This window comes from Leucopleurus acutus, assembly GCF_964270905.1.
Source record: "Leucopleurus acutus genome assembly, chromosome: 12".
Taxonomy (NCBI): Eukaryota; Metazoa; Chordata; class Mammalia; order Artiodactyla; family Delphinidae; genus Leucopleurus; species Leucopleurus acutus.
In genome coordinates this window covers 63,615,096-63,634,327 of record NC_139154.1, presented here as the reverse complement: position 1 = coordinate 63,634,327, position 19,232 = coordinate 63,615,096, and the positions used below count along the sequence as shown (strand labels likewise).

The window sequence follows — 19,232 nt, the reverse complement described above, 5'->3', positions numbered from 1 at the left end:
CGTCCCAGCTTCTCTCCCTGCCATTACCCGTGTCCTCAAGTCCGTTCTCTACATCTGCATCTTTATTCCTGCCCTGCCACTAGGTTCATCACTGCCGTTTTTTTTAGATTCCACATATGTGCGTTAGCATACGGTATTTGTTTTTCTCTTTCTGATTTACTTCACTCTGTATAACAGACTCTAGGTCCATCGACCTCATTACAAATAACTCAATTTTGTTCCTTTTCATAGCTGAGTAATATTCCATTTGTATATATTGCCACATCTTCTTTATCCACTCATCTGTCGATGGACATTTAGGCTGCTTCCATGTCCTGGATATTGTAAACAGAGCTGCAATGAACATTGTGGTACATGACTCTTTTTGAATTATGGTGTTCTCAGGGTATATGCCCAGTAGTGGGATTGCTGGGTCATATGGTAGTTCTATATTTAGTTTTGTAAGGAACCTCCATACTGTTCTCCATAGTGGCTGTATCAATTTACATTCCCACCAACAGTGCAGGAGGGTTCCCTTTTCTCCACACCCTCTCCAGTATTTATTGTTTGTAGATTTTTTGATCATGGCCATTCTGACCAGTGTGAGGTGATACCTCATCTCTAATCTATTGAGAACTGCCTTTGCCCTCTTCCTCAGAGTCCTCTGGGATCCTGCTCCAATGTGGGCTGTTGCTGTCCAGACTGCTATGCACCTGACATCTGGAAACTTCTCTTTACTGCTCTTGTAGGTTACATCCCAGCTTTTCTTCTTTCTTCTATCTTAGGTCCTAGTGTTACTGAAGTCTAGCCTCAAGTAACTTCCTAAGAAGGGGCACATTGGAAACAAACTTTATGTATTCTTGTTTTTCTGAAAACCATATGTCATCCTCCATTTGACTGAGAGTTTGCATATAGGATCCTAAATTGAAAACAATTTTCCCTCAGAAATTTAAAGACATGACTCCATTATCTTCTGGCGCCTAGTGTTGCTGAGGAGAAGTCTGATGCCATTCTTACTGCTCTTCATTTGTAGGTGACCCAATCATTCTCTCTGAGCCTTTTACAACCTACTCTTTATACTCAGAGTTTGAAATTTGGCCAGGATGCATCTAGTTGTCCGTCTTGTGCAGTCACTGTGCTGGACACAATGACTGATGGCCATTCTGATGTCAGGGCTAGTCTTTCTTCAGCCCAGAGAAATTTTCTTCTGTACTTTCTTTGCTAATTCTCTCCTCTTTAATTTCTGCTTTTTTCTTTCTAGGATTCCTATTAGTTAGATATTGCATTATTCTCCTATGTCTTTTACTTTTCTCTCATATTTTCTTTTTCTGTCTTTCTGTTCAATGCTTTGTGAGATTTCATCCATTTTTTTTAGTCCTCCCACTGAATATTTTATTTCACCAATTGCATTTTTAATTTCCAAGAGCTCATTCCTATACTCAAAATACTAGTTTTAGAATGTATTATATTTCCAACACTGAGAATTCTAAAAAAGTTTTAAAGTCATCTTTAGTTTCCTGAATCCTGTTTCCCCAGGAATTAATGAGATTTTTCTGCTTATTTTCATATATTTCCTTAACGCTGGTGTTTCTCCTCACGCCACACATATGCCTCCTTCGTTTTCTTTCTTCCTGTCTGTCTATCTATCTATCTTGGCTGCGCCAGGTCTTAGTTGCGGCACGCATGCAGGATCTAGTTCCCCAACCAGGGATCAAACCCGGGCCTCCTGCATTGGGAGCGCAGAGTCTTACCCACTGGACCACCAGGGAAGTCCCATCCTTGGGTATCTTTTGATGTCAAATACAAAAGAACTACAGATGCACAGATGGAATTACTGTGCAATTGTGCACCCACCTGGCCTGAATGGGCTTCCCTGAAACTTTCTGAGATTTTGTTGGTGACCTGGCTCCCATCTCCTCTGTTGCCCCGTATTCTGTGTGTGGCTTCCTTCAGCTGGTTCCTCTGATAACTGTTCCCATACTCCTGACATATTCCAGAAATTTGCTTACCTCTCTTATATGTTGGTGGCCTCTTCCTCCCTTCTTTAATATAATATAATAAATTTACATCTTTTTGGAATTCTAAAACTTTATCTCAACAAAATTTTGGAAAGATAGGAGGCAAATGTGTACCCTGGGTTCACCATCTTGAACTATAAGGAGATTAAGACACTTTTATTCTTTTAATTTTACTTGTTTATCATTTTAATTGCTCCATCTTTTGGCAGCTTGGTGCCCCTAGGCCAGGAGGCCCACCTGAGGTTTAGGGTCTCCCCAGGAAAGTGCTGCTCCCAGATATTCAGCATCTCATGGCCCTCACTCTTACCATGGTCCACATAAACCAGAGCCTGGTTTCCCCAGATTTCTTCCTGTACTGTACAGGTTTGAGGTGCCCAGGAGATAGAATGAGGACAGCCCCTCCTTGGGCACACCATCCTCTCCCCTCACCACAGAGCCCGAGAGGTTCTACAAGCTCTACAACACCACAGGCTCCCTTTCGTCCTTCCTTCCACCTGCTCCCACCCCCAGCCGGCCTTTGCCCTTAGGTAACCTTCAGATCTCAGCTCCAAGCACCATTTCCTCAGAAAGCCTTCCCAGTTCCCCTTGACTTGTCAAATTCCTCCATCATGTGGGCTCATGGAACAATTTCTCTCCCCTTTACAGCACTTATCTCAGTTTGTAATATTTCTGGAGAAAACCATGTCTGTTTTCTGTTCACCTTGATGCCCTAAGCACTGAGCACAGAACTGTCATATAGCAGGTGCTCAAGAAAACTCTCTTGAGCAAATGGATTATCATAAAGCTAGCCCCAGAAGAAACGTTCCTTCAGCTAACTGAAAAATAACACACAGGGTGACCGGAGTGCAACACCACATGTGGTCCACCTCAGAGGTCTGATAACTGACTCGGCCCTCGTCAGCATTGCCCAAGGCCTGAATCACAGGCTTCCACGGGCTCTCGTCTGAAGCCTCAGCTCTGCTTGTGGAGAGAGGTCAGGGAGGCAGATTCCGATGCAGCCCTTAGGGCTTGAGGCTCACATGGCCTTCTGACCACCCCAGCCTTGACCAGACAAAGTCGTGACTCATCTCCAGACAAGGTCCCTGAAGCCTGGAAGGAGGGCAAACAGCCACCTCACCCAAAGGGCCAGGAGGAACTTTCTTAATTGAAGCCACAGCCCCCAGGGGGGTGGGCCAGAGGCTGCCCAGAACCAATGGCGACACCCCTGGTTGGGAACAAGAGAACCCCACGCCCCAGCTACCTTTTCGGCCCTGGCTTCCCAGCGGTGAGGCTCTTATTAAATTTGGGATTACCATGTGTAAAGCGCAGTCTGAATTTTGTTTGCTCTGTCATGTAACTTGCCTTTCCAAACACTCAGTCAGAGCTGCAGTTAATCCACTGACCGTGGGCTTAACTGGCAGGTGGCCAGGAGGCCCCACCAAATTCCTCCGGACCTTTTGTTACCTGGCCTAGAAGGGAGAGACCCCTTGTTTGGGAAGTGTTTCTCCTCCCCCTGACCATTTTCTGTATTAAGAGTCTTTTGTCACCATAATGCTGAAGCAGGGGATTATGATGGGTAGGCTGTCACCCAGATTGTTTCCTCCAGAGGATGAGGGGAAAGGTTTGCGGGCCGGCCTAATGAAACCTTTATTCGGGGGACAATGCCTTTCCATTCAATTGAAGTTCAAGCCTCAACAATGCCTTCGAACAAACCCCATTTGAATATTTAATTTGGGATGGAAGGAGCTGAGTAAACCCCTCTCTTGCCTCAGCCCCTTTCTGGAGACCCCCTTGCAGCAAAACCTGGGTTAGAAACTTGAGCTGTTGAGGCCAGGGTGCTGCTGCCACCAACAAAGGTGGAAAAATCTAAATCTAACACGCAACTGACATCCAAGAATGTTGTTTACTCCGAACTTAAAAACACACAAACAAAAATTCCAGGAAGGGAGCGCTGGTCAGATGAATGACCAACTAAAACCTGTCCGTCCTGAGCCTTGCAAGCAACAGAGACCTCTGGGATGAGCGCCCTGCCCGCCCCAAGTACGCAGGACCCACGACTGAGACCAAAGGTCCTCGGAGGATAGCGTGCTACCTCAAACCCCACCCAAGTTCCTCCTTCTTCGCTTCTTCACAGAGAATCTCTAAGAGAGAGAAATGTCTAACTAGGCTCAATTATTTTAATGGCTGCAGTGATGTCTAAAGCACTTTAAGGGAATGGAAGTTTCTCTACCCTCCTGCTCTACTTGGCAACCAGGCAGCGAGGCAACAGGCACCTGAGAGACGGAGTTGTGTGGGGGCTCCTCTGTGCTGAGAGTCAGAATTACCCTAGAATAATTTCTCTGTGGATCATCTGTACAATTTTCTTATCCGTACTCACAGCACATCTGCTAACTCTTGGTCTCCTTTTCACTTCTTGCTTCCTGGGGAGGACGACCCATCCTTTGTTCTGTCCTCCCAGAGAGGCTCATCAATGCTAACAAGGTTATGTGCTGGCTCTCTCCTCCTCTCTCCAGTTTTCCTTCATTTTCATCATCTTTGCCTATAGCGGGGATGCTCGGAAGTAGCTGCATCACCGGGAGGGGGTGAATCCTCACACTGGCATACTCGATCTCTCTGTCAAGGGTCTGGTTTCTGCCCTGCCAGTGGGGAAGGGAAGGGAACCCAGAGCAGGATGTTCCTGGCCTTTGCTGACCTGGTGGCCCTTGAGCTTAACCTCAGCCCAGTTGAGCGGGAGAAGCTGCCGGGGCCACAGTGCTCGACACCATCTAACCAAGTTCCCAGTGTGCATCCCAGGGGTGAGCCATCAAGTCCCAAAGCAAAGGAAGCATTTAAAGTGATTTTAGAGACTGGCCACCAGGACCACACAACCATCGGCTACCACTTGGGGTCCTGGGAGCCAGAGCCTAAAATCCAAGAATAGCTCCTTCTCAGGCAGGCCCTGTGTGTATGGGCGCATGCATGTGCACACGCACGCACACGCACACACACACACACGCGTGGGAGGCAGGGCATAAAGGTCTGGCATGCAACTTTCGGTGGGCGGTGGACCCCCAATCTCTCTGTAGTGGGGGCCCAGAGGTGTCCGCATCTGGTGGAGCGGACGGTCTGGCACCTGGCCAAATCATGGACACCACAGCCATGGAGCTCAGGGCCCCTTGCTCAGATCCAGCTTCCAACTGTTGATTTGCTTCGACAACTCTACAGTCTAACAAGCAGGCACTGGCAACGCCACCCTTCTTTTCCTTTGCATGCAAATTAACCTGTGAGCCTTCCTTCTAGGTGGGCTTTTCTTCTGGGCAAGGCGATCCCAGGCAGAGTGGCCGGGGTTCCTCTGGGCACATCATTTCCTCAGAGGTAATGGTACGAGGGCAGGCAGCCAGCTGCCCTCTCCTTGATTTCATCTCTCTGAGCCTCACTCTCCTCGTGTGTAACAAGGGGGATGATGACAGCAACAATGTCAGAGGACTGTTGTGAAGCTAAAATGAGATAATACATGTAAAGCCCTTAACAAAAGGCCTGGCGCACAGTAAGCACTCGGCGAATGGGAGCTGCTGCTACTATTTCCCTTTGGGTCCTTCCAGTCCTCATTTGGGGCTGTCCTTTAGTCCCACAATTGTAGGAAATATGATCTTCACGGACACCTTTCAGAGGTGTTTGCTGGGAGGTTTGTGACTATTCTGCCAGTCCCTGAATGCAGCCTACAAAAGAGGGTCAAGATGGGGCCAGAGAGATGTCCTGGGCTGGCTCTCGTCCAGCCTCCTTTCTCCCGCCTTCCCGTCCATCACCTACTGCGTGCCAGGTGCTAGGATGCCTCATGAATGAGGCACAGCCCCTGCTCTCGTGGGTCAGCGCGCTGGTCCTCAAGGTCTCAGGGCCCATCAGAAGGGCCAGGCTCATGTCTCAGAGCCCTAGGCGAGGTCCTGCACTCGGTCCACACACACCAGGACAGACCTAGGACTCGGCTTCCATATGTGTGCCCACCAGCAGGAATGTTTTCACACCAGCTCCTTGGAAATGTCCCATCAGGTCAGCAGTCCTGATGGCCCCCACTGCTCCTGGACGAAGTCCAGCCCTGTGGGCTGAAGAGGTGATCCTTCCTCACTATCCAGCCTCAGGTGGCTCCCTGTGTTCTCCCCTCACTTGTCACCTCCTACCTGTCTATTACAGCTTCTCATGGGCCTCCGACTTTCTCTCCTAAATACCCCGCCCACCCCCCCGTACCGATTCTCCTCGCAGCAGCCAGAGTGAGCTTCTAAACAGAGAAGCCAAGGCCATGTCACTCCTCTGGTGGCTTTCCACTGAAATAAAATCCGGCTTCCTCTCCATGGCCTACAAGGCCCTGCACACTCCTCGCCTCATACTCTGCTCACCCACCACGCTCCACACACCTGGGTTCTGCAGATATGCTTCTGCCTCAGGGCCTTTGCACTTGCTGTTACCTCTGCTTGGAATGCTCTTCCTTTCAGTCTCCAAAGGTTGGCTTTTTCATTTAGGTTTCAACTAAAGCGCTGCCTCCTTCAAGAGAGCTTCCTTGACCTTGTATCTAAAGGAGGCCTAGTCACTTCCTAAAATATCGACTCATTTTATTGTCTTCACCACATCTCTCCTGATTTGAACCAGTCTGATCTGTGCACTCGTAGCTTGCCTCTCTCCCTCCATCGAATGCCACTTAGTGAGATCACGGAACTTGTTGCTCTAGTTCACGGCTCTCCCCTGAGCGCCTGGCACCTGTTAGGCTTCAATAAAAGTCTGTGGGATGAGTGAATGAATGACTCTTTACCTCATTTAACCCGCACTCCTGCCAAGTCCACATTTCCTGAAATCTTCATGAGCTTCATTCCCCTGGTAGGGCCTTTCCTCCTCCTGCCAGAACAGTCATGGCCTAATGCAAACCCTGCCTCCTCTTTCAGAAGGTACTTGCTTTTCCTGTCGATCTCTAACAACCCTTGGCCAGTCCTTTTCCATGCATCTGTCTCATATGAGGACGCGCTCTGTCTCCCCTCTGAGTTCATGAGCACTGTGTGGGCAGGGACATCACCTGCCTTGTGCTCATATTCCCATGCATGGGGAGGACGCGCCATCAGGTGTGTGCACTGTTGAATCAGGATGGCCCTCCTGGCCCAGGTAACCTTGTGAGGCTGATGAGTGGTTTCCAACACTTGGATTCCCCCACTTCTGCTCTTTTCCCCAGGTCTTGGGCCCCTTTACTTCCTCTAGGTTCCCTGTGTCCTCTCCACGCTGCCTGCTTTATATCTCCACCCTCACTCAGGCCTGGCCTCAGATCTTTCACACCAAGGACCAAGAGAGCACCACCTCTCCCAGAGGAGCCTCATTTTGACAGTAACCCCTGCCTTGAGCTGAGGGGAAGGTGGTCTGTTGGTGGAATTTCAGTATCAGTGACACATTTCTTTCCCACCCAAAGGCTTTCCTGTGCTCCTTAAATCTTGCCTCATAGGCGATTACTTGCTCTGCACCTGTGGAGCTCAGTGGGGCCTCAGGACCAGGACAGAGGCCAGTGTCTGACCTCCTTGGGTCTTTCCCTAAATATCCCCAAGCGTGCCGGAGGCCCAGGAAAACAGTATGAACGAAAGGTTGGGGGTTATAGCCACAAATAGAAATAGATTCCTTATCCTACAGCCCCGTCCTATCTAGTTACTGCCACCTCTCGCTCTGAGAGAATAAGAGGATGTCAGGCAGGGCCAATCTGGGGGGCCAAGAAAGCATCAGGATATGAAGACCCCCCATTCCCAGGTGCCCATAAATGTGCAGAGCCTGAAGCTGAAAGTAGAGCATGTGGAGATGGCATCCTCTCCGTGGCTTGTCCCCTCATAGCTCCACACATCCCATTACGGGGGTGGGGCGGCGAGGTAGATTATTAAGGGAAGAGGGCTTACATTTCTAGAGCAGAAGGTTCAGACCTTTAGGTTGACATCTTCACCTGCAATTTTATGAGGAAGCCACCAGCAAATCCTGTTAATTCTATGGCGCGCACACACACACACTTTGAATCAGTTTGCTCCTCTTTCCCCCGTTATCACTCATGTCCCCGGTCCACATGGCCGCTGTCTTTCACCAGGACCACCACATTACAGGAGCTCCCTCACTGGAATCGCCACTTCCTCTAAACTACGCCCCATCCAGCATTCAGAATGATCTTTAAAAAATGTCCCTCTGACTGTGTCGTTCTCATGACTCCAAACCCTTCAATGGCTGCTCATCACACTCCAAATGAAATCCAAACTCACTAAATCCTGCACAGGCTGGCTCTCGCCCATCTCACGTCCCTCCTCACAAGGCCCCAGCAACACTGGCCTCGCTCTCATCCTCGAAGTCCGCAGGCTCTGGGCCACCTCGGGGCATGCTGTCCACATTCCCTCTGCCTGAGCCCCTCTCCCCACTATCATCTCTTTGCATGATGGCTCCTTCTCACAACTGACACCCCTCAGAGAGGGTTTCTTCCACCGTCCTGTCTGAGGTAGGCCCCTCTATTACTCTCTACCAGTAGGACCCTACCTGTTTTTCACTGAATTTACTGCAATTTATAATTATTTTATAAATGCACTGCCACATTTGTTTATTGTTAACAATGCAAGCTCCTTGTGTGGAGAGCAATTTTGTCTTTCTCACTAGGCCCCAGCATGTCACAGGGTCTTATTCAGTATTAGATCCCCAGCAGCTAACAGGGTGACAGCACACAAAAAAACATTTATTAGTGAATAAACATGGAGGTGCTCAGTTCCCCACTGTTCCTCTTCCCCCAAAGTGAGTACCTGAGGCAGCTCCCTAGCATTCAGCCTGGGGCAGAGCAAGGTGAAACATCAAGGTCATTCTAGAACCTCATAGGAAAGTCTCCTGAGAAGTACTAAGTATTTTCTAGGGCCACGCTAATGTGGGACAGCTCTCTTGGTAGTATCAGAGAATTCCTATTCCCTGAGGTGATCAAAATCTCTGGCCCTGATTGATAATGGAATGTTTTTATCTTTACTGCTTCAGAATTTAGCATGAAATGGGAAATTAAATTATCTAGTTCAAAGAGGAGGAAACACATGTCCAGAAAGATTAAGTAGTTTGCCTAAAATGACCAGTTTGTTACTGGGGGGAGCCCAGGCTAGAATCTAGTTATTCTGAGTCCATGGTACTTCCTCCCACAGCCCATTTTCTCTTGTGTCTTCTGCTAGGAGCCTGCAAGTGATCCGCCTTTGCAATAGGCTGGTTTTCTGAAGGGTGAGTGAGGCCTGTGGGACCTGAATCCTATTTTTGTTTTTTTACAGTATTAGTCACTATGTAACTCAATACATTTTAGGCAATGCATTATCTCAAAAGTTTTGGTACTTCAAGGTACACTTAAGGATGCAGAAAAGTACCTCAGAGAGAAAACATCAAGATTGTATCAGTTATCTATTGCCGTGTAACAAACTGTCCCCAAACTTAGTCGCTTGAAACCACCATTTATTAGCTCATGATTCTGTGAGTAGGCCATTTGGGCTGGACTCAACTGGGCAGTTTTTATGCCAACTCACCTGGCTCGCTCACATGCTATAGTCATCAGCTGGGTCTGCCAGAGACTGTTTGGTCCTGGATGCCTTCGCTCACATGGCTGGAATGATGGGGATGAGCGGGCCACACATCTCCAGTGTCTAGCAGGATAGTCTGGGCTTTTTCACATGGTAGCTGGTTCCAAAGGCATCAAGAGAGAGCAAACCTCAGTGTGCAAGTGATTTTCAAACCTCTGTTTGTACTCATGTTTACTGACATCTCATTGGCCAAAGTAAGCCAAATCAAGTTCCAGACCAAAGGATGGAGAAATAGACTCCATTTCTTGATGGGAACAGCTGCAAAGTATTGCTGCCATTTTTTTTTTTCAATCATAAGGGAAGAGTCAGATAAACTCCTTCAGTATCATATTCATATTGAGATTACTGAAACCACTCTATGGTTTATCTAGTCTGCTGGGGGTGGGGGAGGGAGGCTGTAAGTGTATAGGGAAGAACAAATCTGACTCCATATTAGATCTCTTTCTTTTACTTTAACCTTTGTATTCTATTGCTTTTGCATCCAGTTAAGAACGTTGCCTATAGCCTGAAATATACCGGCTAGCCCATTCTCAAGGTATACCTTTAAGGGTATAACACTTCTCCATTCATAAAGAGATTAAAAAGTTGCAGAACAGAGAATAACATTTGTCTTGTCCGAGGTTTCCAGGAACATCATGACCTGACCTACACAGCATTCCTGCACCAAGATTATGACAGCAAGAAGTGCAACAGCCAATCACGCCCCTCCCTCACCTTGCCTTTAAAAATTCTTTGCTGAAACCCTTGGGGGAGTTCAGGTTTTTTTGGGGTATGTTTTCCTTGCATGGCCCCGCAATAAACCTTTCTTTGCTCCAAACTCTTGATGTTTCGGTATTGTTCGGCCTCACTGCATGGAGTACATGAACCTGTGTTAGGTAACAAAAGTAGGGGCTAGAAATAGCCTGGCTGTGAGGTGAGGCCAAAACACTGACAGCCAGGGGAAGGCAGCCTGGAACCCCTTAGATCTCTGTCACCCAGCCTGAAGGTGGTCTCCCGGGGCCTGAAGTGGGCTGAGCAGGAGAAGCTGGGCAGAGAGGAAAGACATGGGGCAACTTGGGAGCTGGGAGCTGCTTCGTTCTGCTCTCTCCTGGCATCCTCAGATGCTGCTCACATAAGTGGTTTGGCCGAGAAAAAAGACACAGAGCCTGTGCCTTCCACTCAAAACATAGGCCAATCAGGGCTGTGGCCTCTGCTCCTAAAAATAAAGCCCGTGAAGGAAATGAAGGCTAATGCACCTGGAGGTGAAACCACAGGTCAGGTGGGCAAAGCTTTTAAATGTACCGTTTTCTATGTTGGGGACAGCATAGTGACATTTCCCCCAAGCTCAAGGAGAGCTCGGCCATCAGAAGGCCGATTGCAAATCAAGATCGGGATGGGCTGAGCTCATTTTCTGACCCTGTGTGACAGAAACTGCTCAAGTTCCAAATTTCTCACATCGGTAGCCAGCAAACAATAAAAAAAAATGCAATCTAACTGACAAAGCCCTTCTTCTAAATTGTGGAGGCGATTCTCACACAACAAACCAGTATTTTCAGACCCCTCCGCCCCATTCTGCTGGTGGACCTGCCTGGGATGGAGCGGTGACAGTGCCCACCGGGAAGGCGGGGGGGGGGGGGGGGGGGGGGGGGGCTTCCAAACGAGGTGAGGGAGGGCCACGGCTCGGAGGCCTTTTTCTTGTAGCTCCAGACAAATTAAAAACCTCCTTACCGGCCATTCATTCGGAGGAAGCCTCTTCCTTCCTCCACAGGGGGTCTGCAGTGTTGGGAGGAGATCGGATTCTGGAAGGCTGGGCCTCCCGGAGCTCTCAAGGAGGGGGAGCCCACAAGAATGGCAAGAGAGAGGCTCGAACCCTGAGGAGATTGGCAGCCAGGGAGTGGGGGCAAAGTGCAGCCCAGGTCACTGGGAAAAAAGAAAACTCAAAGTAAGGGAGTGAGGGAAAGTTCCACTTTCAGCCTCCTTATGAAAGGAGCCTGGGTAGAGAGGGGCGGGAGAGCCCAAAGGAGGGAGAAAAGGGAAGTGAGACCTGGCCGAGAGCAGGAGAGATTCTTGGGGGGTGGGGTGGGCACAGGCTGTTTGAAGGAGCTCGGGCAGGCCAAGGGGCCACCTTTTTCCGAACTTGATTTGGAGAGACCTGGAAGCACATTGCCCAGGACTCCCAAGGAGGGAGGGCAAAATGTCCTATTAAGCGTGGGACGAATTGATTTCCCAAAGAAAAACAGCACCGTTTCCTCCTAATGCCCTCTCCAGTCCTCCTTAATCTGCCCTGGAGGCAGCAGGTGACCTCTGCACGGGCCCCTGGAGGCGCCTTTGTTCTGGGGCATTCTGCAGCCCGCCCTGCCCCCAGCCCTTGCACCTGGGCAGCAGCCTCCACATGCACTTGTCCATCCCTGGCTGGCTCGCGGGGAGGGATGGGCGGATGCCTTTGTACGTGCAAAGCCACGAGTCCTCCAACTCTTGTTTTCCCTTCAGCTTGCCACATTGGCTGACGGTTGTCCTGTTCACGCCGACGGCCACAGAAACCTACTCCCAGGAAAAAATAGTTTAGCCTGCAATACTTTACCTGGTAAGACAAGTTTGTCACTGAGCCTACCTAGCGGGCCGACCCTCACTATTTATTCACGGCCAGAGCCCTGCTCTTCAGAAACCCAGCTCGGCCCTAGCATCTCCAGGTGTTCCCTGCTGAGTGCTGAGTCCTAATCCAATCCCTCTGAGGTTTGCTAATTTAATTGTGTAATGGTCCACACCTGAGACATTCCCGCAACTATCTGGAGGACATTACTTAGCTTAAAAGACTAATAAGAGTATTAAGGCAGGGACTTAGACATTGAAAGCGTTTACCATCTCTAAAACCTGAGTCAAGCAGAAGAAAACTGAAGTGGGGGGGGCGACCTCCAAGTTAGAAAAATCAACAAGAAGTAATTAAAGTTCTTGCTGAGTGAGTCTGAAATACGTATTTAGCCCTTGTAAATTAAATACCCTGGGTTTTTAAAGAGCGATTTCCCCAAACATCTATTATTCACATCAGTAGGACAGACGGTAAGCCACTGTAAGATTTATGGAAACTAAAAGACTTCCTATGCTAAAGGTTAATGAAAGTGTAATTCGAATCATGAAATCTTTACGTGTCGGCTCGGTTTACACCGAGGGCTCATTAAGGATGCTTTTGGTACGGCAGCGGCCCGTGACGTCACAGCGGGTATTTTAAATGGGCGGGGCCAGACTGCCCTGCATGTAATTCTTTAAAAATATAAAAGCCTCCCTCTTTCCTCCTCTGTCTCTCCAGCTGTAACAACTTCACCGACTGCCTTGGTTCCACCCCGAGGATTTCACTGAGAGAACACGTTAGAGGGAATCAGGAAGCAGAGAAAAGGTCACAAATAAGCATCTCAGGAACAATGAAAGCTTTTCTCTGTGCAGCAGTGGGAGAGTTGCTAGAAAAACTGGAAAGGTATTAATCAGAAGTGGCTATAAATCCTCTGGAGTTTTGCTCTTATAAAACTCCTCAGAGAAAGTCTTGAAGGAAATGCAGGTCAAAGCCCAAAAAAGCTCTTGATCAGAGATTGCTGGAGGAAAATCTTCCCAGACGCCGTTTAATAGGCAGCAATCACCCCAGGAGTGGGGAAGCCAAGTACGCTTGAAACATGGTTGCAATTCCTAATAGGTCTTGTCACACTTAAGGCACTGCAAGCTCTATCCAACGAACAGCTGAAGCTAGCTGGCGATTCATAAAGCCAACAGTTTAAAGTTTATTATGATGAAAGCACTTAATGACAGCCATCGCTAGGGGCCCATCATTTATAAAGCTGTGCTGAGTATTAGGCATGTAGCATGACCACCAATTTTATGTCACAATTGCTACCATAAAATGACCTTTGGTGATTTTTGCTGCATGTGGTGGACAGCTCTTCCTTCACATTAGTGCTCTGTGGCTTTCTTTGCAGACTATTATGCTGTCTAAAGCTTATTTGGCACTGTCGTGGGCCTCAACCCTTGTTATTACCCCGAAGGCCTGTCTAAAAAAAAAAAAATCTCATGCTCTATTACGCCACTCCAATAATTTACAGTTCTTACCAGCCTTGGTCTGTGTAATATTTTAATGCAAATATGCTTTACCACTGCATTTTATTTAAAAAGAAAAGAAAAGTTCCCATGCCTCTGGCTAGGGCAATATCCATTTGATGGGAGTTCACTGAAATCAGCCTCTTATTCCCTGGTCAGGTCTCACTGAATGTGTACTCTTTTCCTTGGTCGGTTAAAAACACCTCCAAAAAAAAAAAAGAGAAAAGGTTAATTAAACTTTCCTTGCGAAAGAGGTTTTTGTTTTTAAAGATCCTATGCGTGATAAACTCACCTAAGGCAGAAACACTAATTCTTATTTCCCTACACCCAGTCCCAATGCAAATTTACATCTAACATTATTTAATTAGGATTCCGTTTTCCAACCTGCTTTGTATAGTTAGAAAGTGTTTGAATACACGGCCACTTTACCGCTCCGATGTAAGCTGCTGCTGAGAAAGTGGTCTGTCCATGCTACACCACCTTTAAATTGTGTATATAATTTTATAAATGATATAAAATCTGCTTCCAGTCCCTGAAAAAAAAATATAAGCATGGCACACTGCAATTTTGGGAGGATGTAAAATATGTGATTTCTGCTGGTACCGACTGTATTGGGTTTAATATAAAGCTTTTTTCAATAAGGTAAATTGTTACATGACAAACTCATCTTCCACCATTATCATCTGCTGTTTGTGTTTAACAACAGGAGTCCCGCTCTAACAAAACTGTTGTAATGGCTGTACAAATTACTCAGCTGAAAGCTTTTCACCAAACAAAACAGTATTAATCAGCAGTTCTTATGAAGGTGCTAATTAAAAACAATTTTCTTCCTCAGTTTGCAATACTAAAGCCATCTTCACTTGCACAGTTTCCAATATACAGCTACTGTATTTGCTCACACTTCAGGCCCTCTATTAACTATTGAATCTCCTATTAGCCATTTTATTACATTTCTGTTTACAAGCTTGTTGACATTTTAAAAGTCACAGTATGATCTGTTTTATCTATTAAAAAATGTATTAATTGAAAAGTCAGGGGGACAAAAAAGGGAAAAGATAGACTCCAAATGAACAGACGTCCAGGGCAGAGAACAGAGCGAGCATTTAGTCACAGTCTGGGCAGTAAGGTTTCTGGGTAAAATGAAATCTGAGAATTAAAGGTGGCATTTCAGGCTTAATGGTTTGTTAAACACCAACGGGCTGCTTCCTAATTTGGAAATAGTCCACTCAGGAAAACATATTTGCCCACTGTCTAAATTCAGTGTCTAAGGAGACCCAGTCTGACTTTCAAATCAATCTTTCCTCTCTGGGATACACTCAGCCTAATTTTGACATTTCATACAGTCTCAACTCAGGAGACTTTGATCTGGGGTGGGGAGTGTACCTGGAATCTGGAAGCAGATTGAGGGTCTAAACAGCCTTATCTTCCCTGTGAGTGTGTCTATGTGTGTGTATCTAAGTACACATGACTCCCTCCCCTGCGTGAGCATTCTGCCCCCTCCCCCGAGTCCACTGCTGGACAATGCCACCCAATTGCTTGGCATAGACTGGAAACAAGTCAAATGCTGACTAAGCACAAAAGCCCCACGGAAGCTGTGTTGAGGGAAGGGGACAGTCCATTCCTATTAAAAAAGAAGAAGCCTAACCCTTAGGAGAAGAAGGTATGCCCCACTTTGATAGTAGAGAGAAAAAAACCCCACAAAAACCCCGCTACGTCAACAATCTCCTGCCTGTGGTATTAAAACCAGGTTCTTCAACTGTCAAAAGCAGTTAACTAGTTTAGGAAAGACACCTGGCTGTTGAAATAGGGCTCCAAAAGGCCACTAATCCTTCCATTCACTCAGTTAACTGCTAGATCCCCCAAATTGATTCAACAGGTATGCAGTGGTAAATTCAGCCCATACTGAAGCCAAAGGGAAAAACAGCAAGGGGCGGGCAGCTCTTCTCTGAAAACACCCGAGGAACCAGCCAGAAAAGCTTTTATGGCCCGACAAGTTTTCTGCTGAATACAGAGCACCTAAATTACCCTACCCTAATGGAAGTTACATTTTTGTGCTCAGTCAAAAAGCCAACAAAATACACAATTTATACAAAATAGCATCAACCTCTTAGGTAGTCTTTTCTAGCACTTTTATCCCAATTCACAGCATATGTCTTGCTATAAAATAAAATATATTTCTTATAACCAACTTGTATGTGGCTGTTCGTATCACCGCATTAGAACTGACCATGGGCGATATTAGAAACATTCTCACACCCAACCAAATCTATTTAGTATGACAAAAGAGATTTGTGAGTTTTCTCAGAAGATACAGGTACACAGGAAACAGGAATACAGTAATAATTCTTATGATTTCAGACAGGCTTTGTTTTGAAACAAACACAGGCACAATTACACAGACAATTATGAAATGGGGCATTTCAATTGCAGTTATGCAACCCAATACCGATGCAGAGAAACAATTCTTAACCATAAAGTTCAAAAGAAATGTAAGTGGATAAACTTTCTAAAGCAGCTATAATTTTTTCCCCTTCAATATCGGCACTTCGCCAAAATTTGAGAAAATAAAAACACTTTTAAACTATTCAATAATATACAACATTAGTTTCTTACAAACTTCCAAAGAGCCTGGACTAGTGACATCTCCAGGTAAGGGTCCCATAAAGAGCAAATCTATGAAACCCTTAACATTTTACAAAAGATTCTCTAGGTTTTAGTCACAATAAACATATTTCTTTACTCAATGTCTTTTGGTAGCACAGCTCAATTCTTATACCCTGTCTCCAGCTTAGGTAACTGTACACACTATTCTCAGATATTAAGAAAAAACACACTACTAATTTACTTTTTAAAATACAATTTCTTCCAGCAAAATAAACACTGGATTTCTACACCCACAACACACAAATGTAAACTGAATTCTCGCCAATTCATGTATTTTCATGAGAAAAAAATGGAATTATTCTCATGGTTCTGATGCTCTATATTTTACAAGAAAAAATAAGAACAGGCGATCTTAGATGCTACTGCAGGGATGGGTTTTCTTTGTCTGGCAGATTTAGTTGCAGGAAGAAATCATTCCTCTGCATTTTCACCAGTATAAATGGAACTACCTGTGTTGCCTTTTAAAACATTCCGAATTCTGATTTTTTAAACAAGAAAATAGGAAGCCAGTGTGCAACCTATACAGTCGCCAAAGGAGAGCTGCCACTAGCTGAACTACTCAGCTAAATGGCTGGTTTGCATTGCCCTGGTCTTTATCTAGCACTGAGAATAGACTGCTGTTTTATCCAAAGAGGAATAAATTGCTGTTATTGTGATGTTAGCCCATCACTTGGCATTGCAATTCAAGTTTTTGTGAGAAAGAAATGTATGATCTAACTGCGACTTGACCTATGCCTTCAGAGATCCATCTAGGTGCTCTAATGGAGCAGAAAAAGTGGTGAATACAAGAACATGCAAACTGATGGTGAAAATTTTGTTTGATGATAGAAGTGAGCAGAGAAGACATCTGAGAGTCGCTGTTTTTATGACAGCTAAGTTTGCTTAACATGCAAAAGGATTCGCCCCCAGTCTCCCACCTATCACTTTAATTGTATCAGGCTAAATACACGCTTTTCCTCTACTAAAGATAGGAGGATATATAGCTAACCTACTAATGACATTACTGTGAAAGTGGACACAGATGATTCCTTACAGATAAACATCTGAATTTCCACAAAAGGCATTAGAGCATCTCCGGGATGAACCAGGCAAGGAGAGGCTTGGGTTCCCTGCAGAAAAGTCATTCTCTCTTAATCCTAGGTAGCACATATTAAATGTTTACCATACACTTGCATTGCTGCATAGGACTATATATACTTACTTTCAATCAGATAATTGTGTGATTGAGTTTTTAAAAACTCGCCCTGGTTGCCATCTCGTTTTATCAACCATTTATTCAAAATTTCCCTGGAAAGGACCTCTTTTGAAAGAGGCCTGGGGAACAGCAGTAGATTTGAGCCCTGATAAAGGCTCACTTTTCATCCATAGTCAGAGCCTAAATGTGCTCTTCTTGTACCTAAACAGATAATAAGCACTCAGCATACTCCTCCTCCTTGACACAACGCATTGAGACTAATCACACATAATTGGAGAGGAGGAGCAGAGGGCTGGCCATGCTATTGTGTCCAGAGGACAAACGGTCAGTTTATGAGGCTTTGGGCTGATGTAGTCATTTCTTATACATCTATAGGGAAAAAAAACATCCTGTTTAAAAGAAAAAAGGAGAATGGGTGAGAGAGAGAGACAGCAAAACAGAGATGGCAGATTTAATACAATTAATTTGAGGGTGATCTGAAAGATTTGCTTTCTTTCTTTCTTTTTTTTAACCGGGAAAGAATCATCATGTTTGCTGGGTTGGCAGATGAAAAATGACCACCACTAAAATAGAACAAAGACCAAGATATTTTCTAAAGGGGGGGTGGGGGGTGGGGTGGGAATCACCAAAAGAAATTCTGTCTCAATGAGAGGGAGAAATATTTGGGTGGCTCTCAAGCCCAATTCAAATCTCACATAGGCCGCTTATACATAGTTAAAGACAAAAGTTTGGTGCAGGGCTTCCCTGGTGGCGCAGTGGTTGAGAGTCCGCCTGCCAACGTAGGGGACACGGGTTCGTGCCCCGGTCCGGGAAGATCCCACATGCCGCGGAGCGGCTGGGCCCGTGAGCCATGGCCGCTGAGCCTGCGCGTCCGGAGCCTGTGCTCCACAACGGGAGAGGCCACAACAGTGAGAGGCCCGTGTACTGCCAAAAAAAAAAAGAAAAGAAAAAAGAAAAAAAAAGTTTGGTGCAGGAAGAGCAACAAGCAGGATGGCTGGGGAGTCAAAGTGGGTGAGGACAGGTGGACCCCGGAACCCACACATGGAATGTTGCAAAGGCAGTTGGGGCCCATGTCCTGGGGGCTTGAAAATCTCAGGGAGCCAACGGCTTACTGCATATTATACCCGTTACAGATTTCTGTTTTTGTGAAAATACTGCCTGCGCGCACTGGATGTTTTCTTTGTCTTTCGAGCAGCTTAATCTTCTATTCATCTTTGGTTAAAATAAGCAGAAGTGGGTAATGAAGGTTTTCTTCATATATATCCTGGTTTTCCTTTTTCAACTGAAAAAGAATAATAGAGGAAAAAAGGGTAAGGAGACTCCAATTAGGAATTTTCACCAATCAGTTTTAAAGTTGAGTAGAAGGAAGACTTCTTACCTAAGTATATTGTTCTGGAAAAATAAAGCAAAAAAAAGCAACTCAAAGTGGTCCTCAGTGGCAGTGACAAGACAATACTATGTATCAAGTTGGGATTTTTTTTTTGGTGAGGGGTAGGGTGTTTTTTCATAAATAGCCAGGATGCTTTTATGACTTTGTGGACTCCGAGGTACTTCGGCACAGGGAGAGCTGGGGGCTTGCTCATCTTCACCAGACCAGCCATTTGGCGTCCCAGTTTCTGCTCCTGGATCTCTCTGCCCCCTGCCCGTGCCCCAGGAATCAGGCCGGCAGGCGTTTCAGATCATTTGGAGACCTGGGCGCAAGGGACAGACTGGTGGGGCCTAAGGCATTTCAGAGGCTCTCCAGCTGCTTCCTAGGGGTTTCAG

At 46.2% G+C, this 19,232-nt stretch overlaps 1 protein-coding gene across 1 annotated transcript in view; it reads right to left on the bottom strand.

Moving 5' to 3' along the window:
• Nucleotides 1-18,427: 18,427 nt before the first annotated feature.
• The window catches only part of CAMKMT (calmodulin-lysine N-methyltransferase), a 406,140-nt gene continuing 405,335 nt past the window's right edge, over nucleotides 18,428-19,232 (bottom strand). The window contains exon 11 of the mRNA XM_082851893.1: nucleotides 18,428-18,750. Within this exon, the coding sequence (XP_082708019.1) occupies nucleotides 18,673-18,750 (78 nt within the window). The 3' untranslated portion in view covers nucleotides 18,428-18,672. The remainder of the gene's footprint in view (nucleotides 18,751-19,232) is intronic.